Source organism: Mus caroli, unplaced genomic scaffold (assembly GCF_978045245.1).
Source record: "Mus caroli unplaced genomic scaffold, Mus_caroli_1 scaffold_10, whole genome shotgun sequence".
Taxonomy (NCBI): domain Eukaryota; kingdom Metazoa; phylum Chordata; class Mammalia; order Rodentia; family Muridae; genus Mus; species Mus caroli.
The window spans coordinates 36,168,929-36,190,451 of record NW_028227265.1 but is presented as its reverse complement, the minus strand read 5'-3'; the positions used below and the strand labels follow the sequence as shown (position 1 = coordinate 36,190,451).

The window sequence follows — 21,523 nt, the reverse complement described above, 5'->3', positions numbered from 1 at the left end:
CAAAAACCCAGATTATTGCAATGTCACTGATAAACAGACCACAAATTGAAGGGAAGCATGGGTGGTATCAGTGCTTAGACTCTTCCAAACAGCTCTAAAATTCAAGAAAAAAAAAGAGGAAATTTCATAAAATTCTTAGAGTATTACTATCCTGATGCTAAAAGGAGACAAGGACACTACAAGAAAATAAAAGTACAGCCTAACATCCTTTATGATCAGAGATGTAAAAATCTTCAACAGCTTGTTACCAAGTATGGTGCAACAACATATTAAAAGTGTAATCCTTAGGGCTACAAAAGTGGCTCAGTGGGCTGACCACCAGGTTGGCCTCAATCTTTTCCAAGCTTTACCCCCACATTTCTTTAGAATGTTTTATAACATCACCTCCTAGATGAAATTGCATGTGAACATTATTCTCATAGACACTTACTGGTAGAAGCAAGAGTAAACATTATAGGCCATAGGGAGCCAGCCTTTAAGACCTGACCCTCAGCAGACTTCATATCTCTCTGTGCTAAGAAGAAGGTAGAGACTTGTCTGATGAGTCTATGCTCCTCCCCCATTCTCATGTCTTACCTCTGTGACTACGGGACACGATTACAGATGGGACACCGAACATAACATCTCCAATCAAGTCCAGGAACAAGTCTGTCATTGTGGCAGGGTCTTCTGTCCCTCCTAAATACTTTTCAATAGCTGCTGGAATCAGCTTTTCAGAGATGTTCTGAAATGAACCAGAAAGCAGCCACCTTACGTATTGCAAAGAGAGCTTTTCCGGAAAGTTACCAGGCATTCTTTGATTCTGAGTCACTTGAGTGCGATGCCAAATTCTTCTAGTTTGGGCAGTGAATGGAAAAGAGGGCAACTTCTGGAGAAGGATGTGGTGCAGGAGAAGAATAATGCAAATTCTTTAGGTTCTTTTGTTCTTGGTAGATTGTAAGCTTAAATTTGGAAGATAGGAATTTCCACAATATATCATTATTATCCCACTGGCTTCAATGCCAAAAATCTATGTGGCTGAAGCCACATACTGGTTTTAAAACTGTTCCCCAGTTGGGGGATATCTCAAGATATGTCCTTAAAGAAAGGCACTTTTCTTGATACACACATGCACATCATCCCTAGGACCTCAAGGGAAATGCAATTTTTGGTATCTTCTCTTGTTTTCTGGGAAAGATGCCTTTAGTATCCAATAAATTAACCTCAAAATAAAATACTCCTGGGAAATGGAATGAAGAAGATACAGGTCATACAATTCTTAGCGATGTAACTTCTCTTTAACTCTACAGGTCCCAGGGCACCCAAGGACCTATAGGCAACAGCAGCCTATGTACCAGAAGAGCATAATACCCAGAATTTGTAATTACCATGGTGCCCCCATTGGCTATACCTCTTCACAGTAACCTATGTAAATCTTATGCCTCCATCCAACTTGGATTATTAAATTTCGAAAAAAAATTCCCCAAGAATTTGCCTGCACTCACCAGAGGAGAAGGTTGGAAATCACAAAAGTGTGTTTCTTCTGAGGATGGGAAAGTGAGAAAGGAAGTCAGGCTGAGCCCAACATCTAAGTACATTTCCAACCATTGATTAAGTCTGCATTTCTGGGAAAACATACAGACTTCTTTATTTTTCAACCAGCTCCCATGATTCCCTCAACACTTACAAGAATTGGGTAGGCCTGCCACAGGATGGATGCGGCTGTCTTCTGGTCCAGTTTTCTTTCAGAGAGTGGGAAGCCCAAAAACTGTTAAAGAGATGTGTTTATAAACAGTCATGAGTTGTGGAGACATGACAAGAAGAAATCCAACAGCCAAACAACCAAATCAATACAGAAGGAAACTTCTTCACTGGGTCTTGATTGGTGTGTGATTTCATGTTTGAAGAAATAGCCAATGTGACAAATGAATAGTACGAGGATGTGTGTGTGTGTGTGTATGTGTGTGTGTGCATTTGTGCATGTATGCATGTGTGTGTGACATGTAAAATATAATATGTATCATATACAGACAACATATTTTATTTGTATTTGTATTAAATATAGATTCTTATATAGTATATATTGTATACTACATGTAATATGGTATATATACATATATTATATACTGTATATAACAATATAGTAATATGTGTATATATATATATATATATATATATATATATATATATATGTATGTATAGTCTTTGTAAGGCCAAATTCTATATATGTCTATATGTTCTCTAATACATATATATATATATATATATATATATATATATATATATATATCACATACATAAGAATGAAGTAACATCTTGGTCAGAAGAATAATGTAGAAATGAGATTTCAGGACAGAAGACTCAAGCCCTCACCCACAGTTTCAGGTGACTGAAGAAGCCAAATCAACCATGTGGCTGTACACGTTTTATGATCCCTGAAGTTCTTTTCAAGCACAACTGTAGAATCATCAGTGAGTAGATACCTCATCCAAACTTCTGCACTCAAAGATTTGACCCTACTCTACCACAATTTCTAGCAACTAGTGGCCATACCCTAGCACAACACCAGCTCAGGACACTCAGTGGAAGTTATTCAGTTTTCCAGCCTGAGCGTGGTGCTGAGCAGACTGGCCCCTGAACCTTCTCTTGGAGAGTTAGAGAGCTTGCAGTTATGAATCCTTTCTCTAGCCTATGACTTATAGTTTCCTTGCCAGAATTATTTTCCCAAGACCTGAGAGAACATTTGCTTGTAACATTTGAAACCTTTTGGAAATGTAAACATCTGGAGGAGATAATGTTTGATTCTCTTGGTGACCACTGTGAAGGACAATGGAGTTGTAAGTTGCAATAAAACTCTCACCAAAGTGAGTAGCTTTGTGAAAGATTCACCATTCATATCACAAAGCCTCCTTGAGCTCCCAGCCTGGAAACCTATCTAGGTATTGGAGCCAGGGACCCAACTCAGGCCATGCCTTCTCTTTTGCATATTTCTGTCATACTATTAAAGGTGAACTAAAAGTTCCTAGTTAGATTACTCACTGTCCAACTTTATCTATAACATATTAAAAAATCCTTCTTGGCTTTTAGAAATCAATGAATTGTCTCTGGATCTCAGCAACAGGGCACCTAAAAGCACTTGTGAAAATCTATGAGAACTGAAAGTTCAAGTCTAAGGTATAAGCTGCTGAGCCCTGCCTGAGCCCTGCACTCCAGCTCCCTCTCCTTTGTAGATGTCCACAGTTGTTCTATCTGTTCAGATATTATCTCTGGCCCTGCCAGTCTATGAATTTCAACAATCTCTCAGAAATGTTAGTGTTTGGGAAGAGACGTTGCCAGGACTAAAATACCCAGTGGAAAGTTGGATTTTCTGGACAACTATGGCAGTGCCCACTCATGGCAATTGGGGCATCTCTCGTGGTCTCTAGAAAAACTGGAAGCAGAAGGAAGACTTGGGCACAGCCCCAGGATTGTGATGGTTGAAACTGTCAGTACATCTATAAAAGGGGCTAGATGTTCTCACCATTGGAATGATCCAGCCAAACTCATGCTTGTTGATGCCCACCATGTAGGGGACAGTATTGAAACTCTTCTCAACCAGGATCTCTTCTGGTGCCTTTGGCAGCAACACTCCATCAATCACAGTAGGGAGGAAGGGATAGCTCTGGGAAGATGAAGATGTAAAGTCTGTGATTTTCCTGTCCAAGAACAAGCAAGATATGTACACTACCCTTGCAAAGGCTTGGGGAACCTTCTGGAATGGCAGGAAGTATTGGGATACAGGGGAGAAGCATGTGAAACCACCCTCCCCTAGACAACAATTTCTATCAATAATTTATAAGCCATGCTGAACACACACAAGGCAGGCCATATCAACAATAAGTCAAGATATGAGAAGGGCTGACAGGGTTCTGCCTTTTAATCCTTCATTATTGACCATTAATAGACTCTGGTAAGGAGGAACCAATATCTTATTACATACAAACTGCTGAACCCACCAGTATCTAAGAAGTAGCTCCAAACACATGATCATAAAGAGCTTTTAAAAAACCAACAAAGTATTGTTCTTAAATGTAGCACTAAATAGATGCAAAGCAAGACAGTTGTTAGTTTAAGAGAGCAAGCAAGAAGACAAAGTATTTTCTCTTGGCACTCAAATAATTGAAAAGAATTAGTTTTAAGAAGACATCGAATTTATCACACAAGGTGACCAGTCTATGACTTGATTCTTCGTCTGAGAGATTCAGGGGAGGGACAACCCCTCCTCCAACAGACTGACAATAGAAACTGGGACTGCTGTACAATTACTCCTGCCATAGAAAAACTGTAGTGCAGAGAGGCTGTCATGGAGCAGACAACAGAAGCAGCTTCTCTGAAAGAAGATACATGTTGACCACATAGAGCAGAACATCATGTGTACTCTTTATTGGGAACTGTGCTCAAACATCCCAAACAATGAGCGGGGTATGACCTTACGGGCAAAGTATCATGTGCAGGGCTATTTCTGAGACTTTCAAATAGTCCTGGGTTGGAGAAATGCTTAAGGACAGGATACAGAGAGGAAAGCGTAAAGTATATCATCTGCTTAATGTCTAGAATATCCCTAGCACTTAGTAATGATTTATAGGACCCACTACATAAAAGGACTTCCATCTGAAAATAATGGTCAGGTTATTAAGATGGCTAATCTCTCTTACGTTCATAAGAGTAAGTCTGGTGATATCATGGGAAAGTAGTAAAAGTGATAGACACAAAAGGAAAACCAGGTTGAACTGGATCCAAGAGGAAGTCCTCCTCAGTAGTAACTCTGACAATCTGAGCAGTGGCCACTGTTCCCTGGAACTCTTGTTGCTGTTCTCTGGTGTTGTGTGCCTGTTTAGGTAAGAGAAATCTTGGGCCTCCTTCCTTCATCTTTGCACACAGCCACAGTGAGTCCTGCTCAGGTATTCCTTCACATAGTCCTCCAAACAACTCACATCTCATGCTGACTATCCATACAAACCGTTCATGGACCTTCATGGACCAGCTCTACTTCCTGTCTCTATTACCTACCCAGAATCAGGCCTACTCATTCCTGATTGCCTCCACCCCATGCATACTGGCCTTCTACAGCACACCCTTGAAGAAGCCCTTCTCCATCAGAAACACTTCAATCTCCAGGGTTCTAAACATCTAACTTCTTTCGTTCCTTTACAGCTCCACTGAGAAGCTACCAACCATTCAAGCCACCTCCTAATCCTGCTGCTCACATCAAACCATATGCAGCTCTCCAGCTCCCACTGTCTTTACCATGACTCTATCCATGAAAATATAAACCATAGAGTTTACTATGTTTCCCTATTGTGATACCACAATAAGAAAACAGTATGTCTGTTTCATTGTCATGCCCAGTTCCTAAATCATATTCTGTTACATAGTGAGTGCTTCTTGCAGTTTTTCTGGATGTTGAAAGACTCCCATTTCTTTCTCATGGAATTTTTCAGAAAAGTGCTCAGATCCCTAGGGAGGTGGCAGAGGAGATGGGACTAGAGATACTACATAACTAATCTCCTGGCCAGTGGACGTAGAAGAGCAGGAGGGATGAGATGTTGGGCATTGTTAGAGTTTTCAGCTGGTGGTAAGAGGGTGGTGAGTTGAAGTTTGGTCTTGCTGTGTATTGTAATGCTAAGTGCAGTCATCCAAAATAAGAGAGTTCACATGTAGACCCAAGTGAAGCTATGTGGCCTTGCCCCCAAGTTATTTCTGATTGGTGAATAAAGTTGCAGTCAATATCTGGACAGAAAATCCATAGACAGGTTCTAAGATTGCCAGGCTTGAGGTTGGAGTAAAACCATGAAAAGGAGGAGAAGGTGGAGGAGGAGGAGGAGGAGGAGAAGGAGGAGGAGGGGGGGGGAGAAAAGCTGCCATATATTAGGTGAGTTCAAGAGAACATGGCTCTGAGGGCTGGCCAATTGGAGTTAAGAGCAGCCCAGATGAACCATAGTAAATAATAACTTGGGGTTGTCAGTAGGAAAGTAGATTCTAATAGCATAGAGGGTAGGTATCTGTACAGCTCTTGTGCTATTTAAGGCTTGTTGTAAATATAAAGACTGTGTGTGTGTTTTATCTGGGAACTAAATGATATAGATGAGGAAGAAACCCAGGATTAGGATTAAACAGTTTCTACAACAGTGGTATCCTCTGCACTAAGATTAAAATCCCCCGCTTCTCACCATATCAAATGTGTGTCTCCTCAGAGACCTGTGCTTGCTATTGATGGCTCCAGACCTCCTTCGCCATCACAGTCTCCTGAGCATAGGAAATTCTGGTGCATACTGCTCCTACAGGGTTGTTGTAAAAGCTGGAAATTGCCGGGCATGGTGGCGCACGCCTTTAATCCCAGCACTCGGGAGGCAGAGGCAGGCAGATTTCTGAGTTCGAGGCCAGCCTGGCCTACAAAGTGAGTTCCAGGACAGCCAGAGCTATACAGAGAAACCCTGTCTCGAAAAACCAAAAAAAAAAAAAAAAAAAAAAAAAAAAAAAAAAAAAGCTGGAAATTTTACTTACAAGGGGATAGGTTCCTCTGGGGGATACTAAGTTGCTGATCTGGAGCAATGGACTGGGAGTCAGGTCATCTTGTCCCTAATCCTCCTAGCTATGTAATCCTTACAAGTGACTTCCTCTCTGGATCTCAGCAGTGTACACACAAGGAACAGTACTGTTCTACAAATGAGAATCCTTCCTTAATAGAAAGATTTAACAAGAATTATAAGAACCCATAATTCAAGCCGGGCGGTGGTGGCGCACGCCTTTAATCCCAGCACTTGGGAGGCAGAGGCAGGTGAATTTCTGAGTTCGAGGCCAGCCTGGTCTACAAAGTGAGTTCCAGGACAGCCAGGGCTATACAGAAAAACCCTGTCTCAACCCCCCCCACACACACACACACAAAAGAACCCATAATTCAGAAAACAAAGGACTTTACCTCTCTGGGGTCTCCAAGAAAATCAACTGTCCCAAATTTCTGTGAAAAAAAAAAAGGCAGAGAAATTGAAGATAGAGGGAAAACTTCTTTGTGCAAAAGCTTATCCCTTGAGCCTGACCTCAGAGTTATTAGATTATCTCCCCTGATTCTTCCTTGATTAAGAGAACCTTATACCTGGTTTGTGATGGTTAGCTTTTATGGTCAGCTTGGTACCACCCAGAACCACCTGGGAAGGGAGTCTCAATGAGGATAGAGTCTACATTGTGATGGTCCTATGGTGGTCTTGTCGGTTGGTGAGTATCCTAATTAATTTAATTGGTGTAGAAAGATCCAGACTACTGAAGGGGGCATTATTTCCTAGGGAAGTAGGTCTGTATAAGGGGGTATAATTGAGCACAGTAATCAAGGGCATATATATCCAATCATTTCTCTCTGTTCTCAACTCAATACCAGCTGCTTCAAGCTCCCACCACTCTGACTTCCCCACAATAACTAGGAATTGTGACCTAAAACAAACCATTTCTCTCTGAAGTTGGCTTTTTGTTGAGATAGTTAATCACAGCAACAGAAACGAAACATCAGAGTTCAGGGTCCTCTGAGAATGGGCACAGGATCATGATGATGCAAGGGTGGTGACAGTAGAGGGACAGGCTTTGGGATCCATTCAGGGTTATCAGAACTCTGGGAAGAATGCTTCATGCCTATGCCTGTGCTCCTAATCTCACCTCTCCTCACTGGCAACAATACCCTAGTGTCTCCTTTGCAAGGTAGTGGAATTAGGTCAAGGTGGTGGTAGGGAGCCTACAGAGGTCAGCTACAGTTGGGATGGAATAGTAGAAAGCCTCTCCATCATTTTCCCCTTCCCTTGGTCTTGCTTCTGAAAGTATGCCACTATACATTATCTGGAGCATCATTTCTCTCACTGTGAGGAGCAGTCAAGGAAGATCCCAGATTCCAACCACATTTTATACTCCACTTTTCAGTATAATCCACCAGGTCCCTTGACTGGTTTAATGCAGCATTAGGTCTTCCCAGGTGCTGTTTGGGCATCTAACCTCCCCTACAGTCTACTTCCATGAAAGTCAGAAATCTTGGTAAAACCATATTGGTCCAACAGAGTTTACACTAAACCTACTGCTGAAATTAAGGGAAAATGCCTTCTAAGCAGATAGGGTATGAATTTAGAATTCTGGAAAAAGAGACCAGAAAGTTGAATAGTAGAGTTGGTAAATTCACAAGTATCTTCAGAGCATCTGGGTATAGCTATGGGCTACAGCATCTTGTCAGAACAGTTCAATTGCTTAGAGATTCTGTTATAATGCATACTTTTATTCTGCTCAACAGACATCAAACAAGGTTTTCACCTGAACTCAGAAAACTGACACCACTAAGCTCACTGGAAATCATTGTGACCCATGCTTTTCTTTGTTGTAAGGACTATAGTGATTACACCACAGCACTCTAGCTCATGGGTCTCATTTGCATATGGGATGCAATCACTATAGTGCCTCCACTGTAAATTGTGGTGCCATCATCCAAGAGTGAGTTGTGTGTATGTGCACACTCATGTATATGAGTGCATGTGAGTGCATGCTGGGACCAATGGATCATCATGGACGTACTTCTACAAGACCTTAAATATTGTAGAACGTTCTTGGTTATTGGATTCTCTTGGTTTCCTCAAAGTGACTTGCTATTCCTGTGCAAGCTGAGTCCTCCTCTGCCATGTGGGGAATAGCTGAAATAGTTGCCTATTTTCTGGATATTAGAAAATAACCCTCTCAGCCGGGCATGGTGGCGCACGCCTTTAATCCCAACACTTGGGAGGCAGAGGCAGGCAGATTTCTGAGTTTGAGGCCAGCTTGGTCTACAAAGTGAGTTCCAGGACAGCCCCAGGACAGAGAAATCCTGTCTTGAACCGGCCCCCACACCCCCCCCCAAAAAAAAGAAAGAAAAGAAAAGAGCCCTCTCTTAATTCTTCTAACACCTTGATCTCCTTACATAAGCCTAACAAAGGAAAACCTATGTCCACAATGGCTCAGTCCATGGACAAGTAAAAACATTATAGTGCCAGAGAGCTTCCATGGGGTTTAAGGGGAACCTACAGACCACTGTTTTGAAGGTCTAAGTAAAAGTGAGTAGATACAGGTTGGCTGGATGATTAATGGGGATTAGATAAATTAAAAATAGAGGAATTAAACACTTTAGATGTATCTCTACTGGATTAGTAAACAATACTTAATAGGGTTGGTTATGAGGATGCATGGATCGATGGTACATGGATGGGGAATGGATGTTGTGCTGCTTAGTTTCCTCATCTTGACACAGACGAGAGTCATCTATGACAGGGGAAACTCAATTGTGAAACAGCCTCCATTAGACTGCCCATGCTTGTGGATTCTCTTGATTAATGATTGATGTGGGAAAGCCCTGCTCACTGTGGGTGATGCCTTCCAAGGGCAGGTGCTCCTAGATTGCATGTGACACTTTTCTTAGAAGCCTTATAGTGTATATCCTTGCCCCCTTTGCTATTTCGTTTTGTTGATTATGTGTAGAAATGTGGATTATTTTATAACTTTAAATACACCTGCAAACAAGAATGCCATGACATTAAGCTTTGATAAATCTGGGGAATTATGTGAGTTCTTGTGAAATGTTCTTACTAAGCAGTTTCACATTGTAGGTCTTTCATGTTAAGGAATCAGTAACAATCTCAATTGAGATCACAAGACTGACACTGTCCTGAAAGATAACAACTATCTCAGAAGACAGCTGAATAAAGCAAAACCTAGGCCAAGTACACAGGGTAGGGACCATGAGGTTAGACATACCTACCATTTTCAGTGAGATCTCCAAGAGCTCATCCTCTGTCTTCTGGCGCAGGCAGTGAACCATGGCGGCTGATGTGGTGGTTTTACAGCCAGCAAGAGCAGCAATTTTCTGTTAAAAGATCAGGAGTCAAGAGCATATCTGTTCCCTCCCTCCATGCATAAAGTGGATCCTAGCCCATGTCTTATTTCTAAAAACAATAGAGTGTTAATGAAAGTAATCAAGTGTGGGGACTAGATACCAGAGTGTAACCTCTATTACTGCTCTACCAGGGGTGTGAGATGGCTACCCAATACCTACACCTCTGTTACTGTTCTTGATAAATGGGCACAATGTCAATTCCCAGGACCAAAAAGGGGATGAGGGATATTCTCAATGTAAAATGTTTCTTAAGAGGCTGTTGGAGATTTAAGGTTTAAAACCCAGAATTTCACTGTCTGGATTTAAGCCTCACTTCTAGCGCTTGCTGTGATAATCAATCTCTCTGTATTTCACTTTCCATTACCCATAGATGAGGGTGATGCTTACATATGACATGCACAGGAGGTGATAATGTTTCTCATATGCTTAAATGTGTGCAGCATAGCTGGATGACTGCATAACATAGTCAACATGAAATCTTTTTTTTTAAAGATTTATTTATTTATTATATGTGTGTACACTGTAGCTGTCTTCAGACACTCCAGAAGAGGGCATCAGATTTTTGTTACAGGTGGTTGTGAGCCACCATGTGGTTGCTGGGATTTGAACTCAGGACCTTTGGAAGAGCAGTCGGTGCTCTTAACCGCTGAGCCATCTCATCAGCCCCCCAACATGAAATCTTTAATAAGTGTAGAATGTGGTTTAGATGTGGGTCATAAATCGTCAGACTTTCCTACTTGATCATTCTTATTTTAGGAAGCCCTTGAGCACCTCAGCTGAATCTTGTAGCAAGACAGACTGCTAAAGATTCAAGGCATTAGTTTAAAAGGTTCAATAGCTGTTTGAGAGTGATACTTACCTTAGCCAAGGGTCTGGCAGCTCTCCCAAACAGGCAAGGATTGAAAATGACACTACTCTGAGCGATGGCCCTGTGGAAGAGGTTCTTGGCCAGTGGGCTTAACACCTGGCAAGGGAAAGACAAAGACTTTGCATCCAAAGGTGTGCTCTGAGACTCATTTGCTCCTTAAGGTTCTGTCTACCAGCTCTGCTGCTGTATCATTCAATTGGGGGCCCTGGGACTCTGGGGACATAAAAGCATCCTGACCCAGGATCTTCCTGGAGCCACCTCTTCCAAAAGACCCTCAGCACAATAGAGACAGCCCCAAACAAAAACCAAACAAAATTAAATGCTAAAAGAAGGCTTTCTCAATAATTAAGCCCCCAGCAAGACAATACAGCAATTTTTGTCACAAATTCTGCTTCAGAACTATATTGAGCAGGATTTATCCCAAGAAAAGTGATCATGGAGGCCCATAAAAAATAAGTGTCCTCCTGATATTCATAATTTTACAATCATAAATAGTTCAAGGTTTCAAATGATTGAGCAAATAATGTTTTATTCTCCCTGGGGAATACTATATATGTGCATTATATATGACCAATACAATGTAATATAAACATTTATATTTATATTATAATAAAATAATAAAATAATATAATACAATATAAATAATATACTAAATACTAAATACTAAATATATAATGTGGTATTATATAATTAATATAATGCATAATAATAATATATAATATATTATATATATGCATAGTAATACTACAGAAGACTTCTTCCTATTTAACAAAACATTTGCTGTGTTGCTAAATGTCCCAGAATGGGCAAGAATTAGCTCTTTAGCTAAGGTTAGCCTTCATCTGTGACCTTTAAACCTCAGCTTTTTGAGTAATGGGATTATAAACATAAGATATCACCCAGCTTTTTGTGGTTTATTTATCTTTTCCTTTTATCTCTACTTTTAAAAGTGTGAACATTTCCTTTGACAATAAGAACATGAACTTAGTGTGTCTGACAATGCAGTAATAGGGCTGATCCTCTGTTCACCTCTAGAGGAGTTGGAGGTGTCCTAGAAGTCACCAATGCTTTCCATAGCTCCCTTCAAAGCCCTAAAGTCCTATGCCATATCCCACCATATCAGACAGTCCCAAATACTGCCACTTTCCTTCCAAGGCATGGAAAAACCATCCAAGGACACCCCTGCCTGTTTTGGGTGCTTGGGTCCCTTCACAGTGTCAATAACCCCCAATCACCAAACAATTACACTCATGGTCTCTCCCTTACCTACTTGGAGTTTACTCCCAACACTTTGTAAGAGAAATCAACCCTAATGTTAGTCTGATTAACAAAGAGAAAGAGAATTCAAATAAGTCAGTAGTGGAGAAATGGCATAGTACAGTATACTACTAGTGTTTGTTATGGCCCATGACATAAACCTGAGCTCAAAGCTTCCTAGGAGAGAAAGAAAGTTTAATCTTTAGGCATCCACCATCTGATGCTGAGCAATAAGTAGAGTCAACCTGGATCCAGGTCATGAGAGCAAAGGTTCCAGAGCTGGACTGGTTGGTCTCTAAGAGGTTCTGTTGGCAGCTACATCCAGACTAGACAAGGAAAACTTACAAGAACAGAGACACTTTCACCTCCTGCTGACTCGCCAAAGATAGTCACAGATCCTGGGTTGCCCCCAAAGTTGACAATGTTGTCTTGGACCCAATGTAGTGCAGCCACCTGGTCCAAGTGACCCCAGTTTCCCCGGCTGTGTTCATCCTCTGTGCTGTAAGACAACAGTGGATAGAAGTAAAGATGCTGTGGCTGTGTCATAAGAGATAGAAGGAGATTGGGATCTCTGCAAGTTCTCTGAAATAAGGGGGGCTCCACATCACTGATGAGAGTGTTCACCTGCAGCTCATCCCACATAAAATCTTTGGTTACACTTAGCCCTTGCTGTATACCACAGGCCAATAGATGGAAACAGAATATGATGTGGGGTGCCGGTAGCAGGGAAATAAAGGGGGTGGGAGAGATGACCGGTGTCCTGCCAGAGCTCCGGGGCTCTGGATGGGTGGGCACGAGAGACTACCAACTGTTCTCCATGCCACCCGGGTGGGCATCTGGCTCTGGGAATCCATGGAACCCCAGTCCACAGGGGTAGAGAGGGAGCAGTCTAGGGTCCCTGGGCCTCACAGTCAAGGGACAATGGGTTCTTGCTCTTGGGCATCGCAAGATGTTGCTGGACACCATGGAAGAGCTGAGAACAGGTGGGAACCCAGGGGGTGACTAGGACTGCCCCAGGACCAAAGGGAAAAGGGGGAAGGGGGAGAAGGCACTGGGTGGTTCCCACACGGGCCAGAGTCTGGCTAGCAGCTGTGGCCTCCCTGAGAGGGAGACCTGCTCTATTGCTCTAACAAGGCAGATCTTGATGAACAGAGTGGGTACATGGTTTGAAGGCATTTTGTAGGAAGGGAGGGAGGGAGGAAGGAAGGGAGGGAGGGAGGGAGGGAGGGAGGGAGGAAGGAAGGAAGGAAGGAAGGAAGGAAGGAAGGAAGGAAGGAAGGAAGGAAGGAAGGGAGGAAGGAAGGAATAGAGAATTAGAAGTCAGTCATGGCCACGTGGAGAGAGGCAAGAAGGGAAGAGGAAAAGGAGAGCAAGAGGTAAGGGACAATGAGAGAGCAAGAGCTTAAGAGAGAGAGAGAGAGAGAGAGAGAGAGAGAGAGAGAGAGAGAGAGAGAGAGAGAGAGAGAGAGAAGGGGCCCAAGTAGCCCCTTTTATAGTGAGCTAGGCTACCTTGCTGTTGCCAGGTAACTGTGGGGAGGAGCTTACGTGGCTGTAGCCAGAATACCAGGAGCTTGGGACATTGTCTATGTGACTGATAGTCACAGGATTTTGGAGTTGAGGAGTTGATGTGTTGTCAGGCACTTGTGTCTGGGAGCATAGCTTATGGTTAGGTCCCTTGTAGATTTTTCTACTGGGTCTCCTGAGTAAGCCTCACTTGACACTTGACCAGAACACAGACTGCCTTTCATGGTCCAACATAATGACAGCAGCAAATTAGAATTGGGTAGGAGACAGCAGTGAGTCTATGTGGAGGGACTTTAGATTGCATAACAAGGGAAGGCATCATAGAGACAGTATTATTTACTGGAAACACGAATAAATCATGTCTATGTGTTGTGCTAGTTAGCTCTTGTTGCCAACTTAACACAGTCTAGACTCACCTGGGAAGAGGGAACCTCACTCAACTGATGGGTGGCCCAGATCAGATTGTCCTGTGGCTATATCTGCGGGATTGTCATGACTGATGGGTGGTGTAGAAGAGGCCAGCCCATGATGGATGACAACATCCCTACTTAGGTGTGTCTGGGCTACATAAGAAAGATAGCTGAGTACGAAACATGTAGAAAGTCAATCAATAGTCAGCATTGCTCCTGGTTTCTGCTTCAGCCCCTGCTATATTTCCTACTTTGATTTCCCTTGATGATATGTTGGGACCTGGAAGTATAAACCAAATAGATCCTATCTTTCCCCAAGTTGCTTTTGGTCAGAGTGTTTTGTCATAGCAAGAGAAAACAAACCAGGTCATGTGTTTTGTGCATCTGAAGGGAACTGCAGTTGGGAGGCACAATAGATACAAAGGCCAGTGGACCAGGAACAAGAATGTAAGTGTAGTAGGTATGAGATGCCATCAGAATAAAGGCCTTAGCAAGGACATCTGTGTCTTTATAAAAAACACAGAAGCATTGTATAGAGAATTGAAGTGACTTAATCTGTCTCACAGAACACTCTGGGTTCTGTAAAGGATAGCCATGGTATCCACATAACAGTTTATAACAGGAGATAGATATAATAATATTAGGTCTTAACACATGGAGCTTTGACTAGGGTTGTAACAAGGACTCATACTGAAGGCTAGGTTTTGCTATGGTTTGTCCACCAATGGTTCAGTGTGGAAGTTCTGATCGATGTTTGTCAGCATTTGGAAGTAATAGGACCTGGGAAAGCTGAGGCCCAGGGGAAGGTTCTTTGGTTCCTTGAGATGTAGCCATGAGATGGAACTAATATAGTTCTCACGTGACTCTGATTGTCTCTCACATAAATAAGTTTTTACAAAAAGGAGACTGTCTCTTTCCCACTCCTAGGCATTCTGCCTTGCCATGTGAGCTACTTACATGTTCAGATCTCCTTTTGTTTTTGCATCATGCCTTAACACACCTCAGAGCTATCTCCAGTGGCTCATTGGTGCAACCACAGTCTTGGACTTTTAACATCTGAAACCTAAGCTAAATAAGTTTGAACTCTCTATAATGTCATAGTCTCTTGCTTTTTGTTATAGTAACAGCAACAATCCTATTTCAGAACTGATATAGAAAGAGGAATATTAATATATCACCTGAAGAATCCCCAGATACCCAGGCGATACTGAATGACCACTACAACCACATTTTCATGGACAGCGAGGGGCACTCCATCATAGGTTGATGCTCCATCTATCACAAGTCCACCTCCATGTATCCACACCATCACCTGGACAAGAACATAATCACATAGGTCATAAGCAACAGAATTGGAGAGACTGCATCTAGTTTGGTCACCTGTATCTGGACTTTGGCTTCATCCAAAATACACACCAGTGTCCAGAAAGGCTGTAACAGGCAATCCTCTCCTTTCCAACTCCCTCAGATCAGCCTTAACACTCGAAGTCCCAGTAAGTCCCAGTATTTCTCCTCAGTTCCATCCTTCAGTGACAGCAAATTTAGAAAATCTTCATGGGAACACCAAGGAGGTCCTGTTCTCCCTGCAAGCCCATGGCGTCATGCCTAGACTATTCACCCAACTGAACATAAAAGCAAGAGGCAGTCCTTGAACTACCACTTCATCTCATAGCACTGACCCGCCAGTGATAAATTGAACTTCTCTGTTGGTAAGTGACTATTTAATGAGGAGCACAGCAGCCTGATGGTACCCACTTCTACAGTGCTCCCTCAGCACACCTGACTCCTCCCACCCTGCTAAGTCCAGCTTGCTTCTGTTTTCTCCATGATGTCTTTACTACTTTGGGTAACATTATTTGAGGGCTCATTATGTACCAAAGACTGCTAAAACTTGAAGGTGAAAGGATGCAAAAATTTGCAGTGTGTATGTGTGTACATATTGAGCAGAAAAGAAATGAGAGTTTACAAAATCCTATTTGTTTAAAAGAAGTCATAATGCATACTGTGAACCAAGAAGTGCAATAAGGCAAAGAAACGGCCACTATATGGAAATAAGAATAATGCCCACTGCATCATGAAAGAAAGACACTTTGCCACCTGGGGTATAATGTAGTAGTGTGGTTTCACCAGACCATGTGGCTTGACCAAGCCACCTAGCTCCAGCATTGTTCACTGAGCTCCTAATCTCTGTTGCCTATGGTCATGACACAGTAAGTCAGTAGTTGGAACAAGAGATGACAGCAGAGGCAGAATTTAACCCCAGTCCCTTTGGCTCTTGGATCTCTGTCCATAAATTGATGGTCTTCTGCTTGAAGGTTCCCAGAATCCCTGCACTCTTGCCCACACAAGCAGGTTCTATGCTACCTCCAGTAGCAACTAAGCCAAGGTCATCTTATGGAAGCTGGAGACAATGGCTAGTGAGGGTGAGAAATGACCTCCCCGACCTGAGCAGTTTGTAAGTCTAGGCTGATGATATCAAGGTCCTTTAAGACATAGAGGGCTGTGTGACAGTGGTTTATGTCCTTGCTTTCCTTGACCAGAAATATGGCTGTGCTTGGGACACTGTGTACACAAGAAATGAAAGAAGAAATCAGAGTTTGAGTGAACGAACATTTGTTCCCACGTTTCCTGTGCATTGGAAAGTATGTGTGGGCCCTAATAATAGTCCAAGTTCAAACTCTCTTCTCCCTTCTCCTTTCCATGGAGACTGGCAGGGTTTTGGCATTTGACTTGCTACACCCCAGGGATTGGCTCTTTCCAAAAGCCCCATTCCAAACCACTGGCCTACCAACTGGCAATCTGCCTAAGCTCAGGCCCTTTGTTTATGTGGAAATGCTGATTCATTGCAGCATCAGTCTGTGCCAGAGGCAGTTACTGATAGCAATGACCCACAGTAAAATCCAGCGTGGTTGACAAAAGGCAAAGGAGAGTACTTCTCATTTCCCACAGGCTCCTCCCCTCAGAACTTTGTCTCAGGCCAATGAAAGTTATTGCTGTTACTGTGGGTAGAAAGGTGATACTCCAGCTACCTTTGCTAGTCCTTATCAAAGAGCACAGGTTTAAATATTAAAAGACCCATGCTATTGCCCTGCCTACTCACTGTGTGTCCTGGTTTCCCTCATCAGAGCCTTAGTTTCTACTTAGGTAAACTATCCTGTAGAATGTATAATTTCTGAGTGTGTGTGTGTGTGTGTGTGTTTTCATCTTAAGTTTGTTGAAATTATATCTTAGCTACTCTGGAATCAGGTTGTCCCTCCAGAAACTAAAACTTGAGGTTACTGTCATTGTTAGTATAAGAGAGTTTAGAAGGTTACAATTTGTTTCTCAGATTCAGGGTCGTCTCCACCAAAAGTCTAATACACTGTGACTCACAGGCAGAAAAAGGTCTCTTATTTGGTGGTTAACAGGCCTTGGACCCCTACTTAAGTCCTTGACAATGAAGACACTGCCCCTAGCTGCCTTTGTTCCTTTCCAGTGGTGCACAGGCTACAGATGCTGGTACCCACAAGTCTAGACCAGTGATCTCCATGCTTACGGGCAACCTGCTGTTCTGTGTTAAGTCGGCAGGAGTATAAATATTGAGGTAGAGACAGTCCTCAGAAAATTTGTGGGGAATGATCTTCCTTCGGTTGGTGAAGAGCTCGGCGAGCCTCAATGCTGCCTCTGGGTTTTGGTAGCACCTGGGAAGGAGAAAGAACGCCTGAGTTTCCACCAAATGGAAATAGAGCATGCTGTCTGCCACTCAACCTTGCACCAGGTTTGAACTTGGTCATGCAGTTAGTATCGGTGTGTAAGGGGTGGGGGGAGGTCTATGTGTTTCCTGGAGGAAACTTTGACTTCTCTAATGCCTTCTAACTCTGCAGAGAGAGAGAGAGAGAGAGAGAGAGAGAGAGAGAGAGAGAGAGAGAGAGAGAGAGAGAGAGAGAGAGAGAGAGAAGGGTTTGGTGTCTTTCTCCTTCCCAGAGTTTTTGGATACCCTAAGCCCAGGAGAGAAGAACTCAGATGCTGGCCTGTCCTTCAATACAGCATCCTCTTCATGGCCAGGACAGATGTTGTGTCCAAGCCTCTGCTGAGCTTTCTATTATGAGCTATAGACTGATGTACTCCATCAGAAGAACATGTCCTTATCGTTGAGATATTTTCATCAACCAATGGCACAACTTCTAACAACAAACACATACACTGCACAGATCAGGAATTGTGCTTTATAAGGGAGCTTAGGAAAAACTACATCATAGTTCTGCTTCAACCACTAATAATCTGGGCCATTTGGGGTAAATTATTTTCCTCTACTGGGACTCAAAATGCCAGGTCCAGGAAAAAAGTATTAACCCTAAGGGCACTGCTGCCCTGACCTGCTAAGGTTCTGCCTTTTCCAAAGCCTAGCAATCACTGATGGCTCCCCTTATAAGAGAAATTAATGGTCCAACACAGAGAAGAATGGAGGCAATTATGGAGTCCTTCAAGTATTCAAACACTTACTCTTTATGAACAAAAGTCATTTAAGACCCACATCAACCACACACATCTATTATTTTTCCCCATTTTATAGAATAAAAATCTGAAGCACAGATGTTAGACAACTGCCTCACAGACAGTTACTTAGTATGGTGTCTTAAATAAGAGTGACCTCCAGAGGCTCATGCATTTGGATACTTCGTGTTCACTTGGTAAAACTGTTTGGGAGGTGTGGCCTTGTTGGAGGAGGTGTGTCTCTGGGGATAGGCTTAAGGTTTCAAAATGCATATCATTCCAAGTTAGTTCCCCTACCTTTGGTCCATGGTTGTCTTAATATGTGAGCTCTCAGCTACTGCTCAAGCACCATGCCTGCTAAAGTACTACCATGCTCCTTGACATGACAGTCATGGACTCATCCTCTGACATTGTAAGTCTTCATTCAAATTCAACTCTTTCTCCTATAATTGCCTTGGTCATGGTGTCTACACAGCAATAGAAAGGCACCTGAAACAGTCAGGAAGTTGGTGCTCAATTTATAAGAACAAGGACCCCCAAACAGGGCACCAGTGGCTTACAAAGGAGGGTAGGAGGTGGTGTGCTTCACAAAGCTCCAGGGCTCTGCAGGCTCTGGTGGAGCAAACCTCAGAGATCCAAGAGGGGGCTTGGCAAAGGGGACTCCCAGGAAGACGGCCACAGGCTGTGTGAATCCTTCTAAGCTGACATACTTCCCCAGGACTTTGCCATGAACAGTGTGCACCACAGGTGGTGAGGATGGGTGTCCTGTTTGACAAGAGAAAATGGGGATAGAACAGAAGGGAAAGGTCAGACCTGGATTCCAAGCAGGCTTTTTCACTCTGTAGGCATGTGAGCTTAACTATTATCCCAACACTCTAGGCCATGGCTTCTTTTCATGTAAGATGAAGGAAATTTTCTTCCTATATTAGAAGAAGGATGGAAGGAGAAAATTGAAACTGGATGTATAAAATTAGCCAAAGTAGTTGCAAAAAAAGAGCCCATTGTGAATAAATATATCATTTGTTTTCTCTCTGAGACACCACTAGAGACATTTATTCACATCTCAGTGCTGAGCTGTGTGCTGGATGAGACAATGACCAACAGTGGCCCTATCCTTTGGAGGATGACCTCATGAAAAGGACCACAGACACACTTCCTTCAGATAATAAAGAGGTTGGGACTTGCAAGAAGGATAAGCAGGAGATACAGAAATTAGAAGGAATGAGGCCTTTTGGCTGGTGTCATCATTGAGAACATCAGACTCAGAACCGAGCAGGGAGATGACAAGATGGAGAATAAATGAAGAATAAGCATGGAGCACAGATGGCTAGAGACAGCACCATGCAGGGCACTTCTGGGAAGAGAAAACGGCATATGAATACAACCAGGTCAGTCCAAGGGGAGAGATTATAATCCTGTGTTATTGGGTATGTGTAAAGAAGGACACCGAATACCTAGCCAAGGGGCTTTATGTAGTGGGTAAATAAACACAATAAATAGCTATGGGATCACTCAGGTTCTAGAAGAGGCGAGTCATAACATTAAGCATGATCATGCAGAAGGAGAGAATTGGGTATCGGGCCTTTGCATAACTACTGCCTCTGCTCTATTCTTGCTCTGCGAAGTCCTTCTCTCATCTCCCCATAGCTTCTCATTTGTTCTCTTTCTGACTACTGTGTATCTCTAACTTAAGGTATGTTTTATTTGAGATGTTTTTCCTTCAAGATCAATGATTTAACAATGCAACAAGTCCATCATAGTTTTGAGAGTGTCTGTTTTTTTTTTTAAAGATTTATTTATTTATTATATGTAAGTGTACTGTAGCTGTCTTCAGACAGACCAGAAGAGGGCGTCAGATCTCATTACGGATGGTTGTGAGCCACCATGTGGTTGCTGGGATTTGAACTCTGGACCTTCGGAAGAGCAGTCGGGTGCTCTTACCCACTGAGCCATCTCACCAGCCCGAGAGTGTCTGTTATCAAGAGTAGCCAATAGTGCTATAAACAGTGTTATAAAAAATCATGCCACGCACTGAGGAAAACCATATGCTTATTCTCTTTGCTTTTAGGTTACCAGACCCAACGAGGTATCTTTCCTAAGACGCATACATGTTGAAATGTCCATAGGTAACAGCATTGCTATTTTGTGTGACTTCCAAAATTCTATGCTACAGTAGACACTTCTATAATGAGAGGAAAGAGTTACACAATGATCTGGAGATGTATATCAGAAATTTATAGACTCAGCTTCTAAATCTTTAAAATCCCCTGAAATTATCCCAACTAGGCAAGGCTATACCACTTTCCCCTGTCTCCCCTCTTCTTTCCAGGGTAAATCATGACAAAGACCATTGACAGCAGCTTCCATTCTGCCTCAGCCTTCTAAATAACCCCAGTGCATCTCCCTCTGCCATAACTTCATTGCTTTGCCCCACCCATTTTCAGGAAATTTTCAGGAAGAAATTACCTTTTCAATGCTCAACAGTTCTTGGCTAATTCTACAAGTCAAACTTCCTATGGATATACTCTACTTTCAATCATATATATATATATATATATATATATATATATATATCCCCTAGACCAGCCGGTATTCAGAGTGTTACAGAAAATTGTTCATTTCACACTGGACTGCAACCCAATGGGGAAGAAGCAGGCACTGCAAAGTTAAATTCCTCACTCAAGGACATAAAACTCCAAAGCCCTCAGCTTAGAGTAACTCGTGTGTTCTGTCCATATCTGGAGGGTGAACACCTCTAAGAAATGGGATCTGTTTTTAATTTTCCTGAATGCATCTGCATTCACCAAGGCCCAGGACAAAGAATTTCAAATGTGCTCCCAGAAATACTCACCCAGACTCAAGCAAGCAGTGAGAGAGATCAGACTCAAAGCACAGAGCCACATCATGGAAGAATAGTAGCTCTGAGGTCTAGTGAGGTGTCTGGTGGTGGAGATAATGCACTGATCCTGTCCCACAGCTATAAACTCATGCCTGAAATCCTGCCCACTCAGTCAATTTGCATAGAATCACCAAATGAAAATTCCTGACTGAGAGCTCTCTGGGTGCCTAATGGGACTTCTTAGT

At 42.6% G+C, this 21,523-nt stretch overlaps 1 protein-coding gene across 1 annotated transcript in view; it reads right to left on the bottom strand.

Moving 5' to 3' along the window:
* Positions 1-21,523, bottom strand: part of LOC110300014 (liver carboxylesterase 1) — a 31,721-nt gene extending 10,198 nt beyond the window's left edge. Inside the window, exons 1-11 of the mRNA XM_021170045.2 lie at positions 21,291-21,523; positions 19,000-19,204; positions 17,502-17,646; positions 15,145-15,278; positions 12,378-12,531; positions 10,767-10,871; positions 9,773-9,877; positions 6,938-6,976; positions 3,500-3,640; positions 1,667-1,747; positions 577-724 (exon numbers count right to left, since the gene is read on the bottom strand). Coding sequence (XP_021025704.1) covers positions 577-724; positions 1,667-1,747; positions 3,500-3,640; positions 6,938-6,976; positions 9,773-9,877; positions 10,767-10,871; positions 12,378-12,531; positions 15,145-15,278; positions 17,502-17,646; positions 19,000-19,204; positions 21,291-21,345 — 1,312 coding nt within the window. The 5' untranslated portion in view covers positions 21,346-21,523. The remainder of the gene's footprint in view (positions 1-576; positions 725-1,666; positions 1,748-3,499; positions 3,641-6,937; positions 6,977-9,772; positions 9,878-10,766; positions 10,872-12,377; positions 12,532-15,144; positions 15,279-17,501; positions 17,647-18,999; positions 19,205-21,290) is intronic.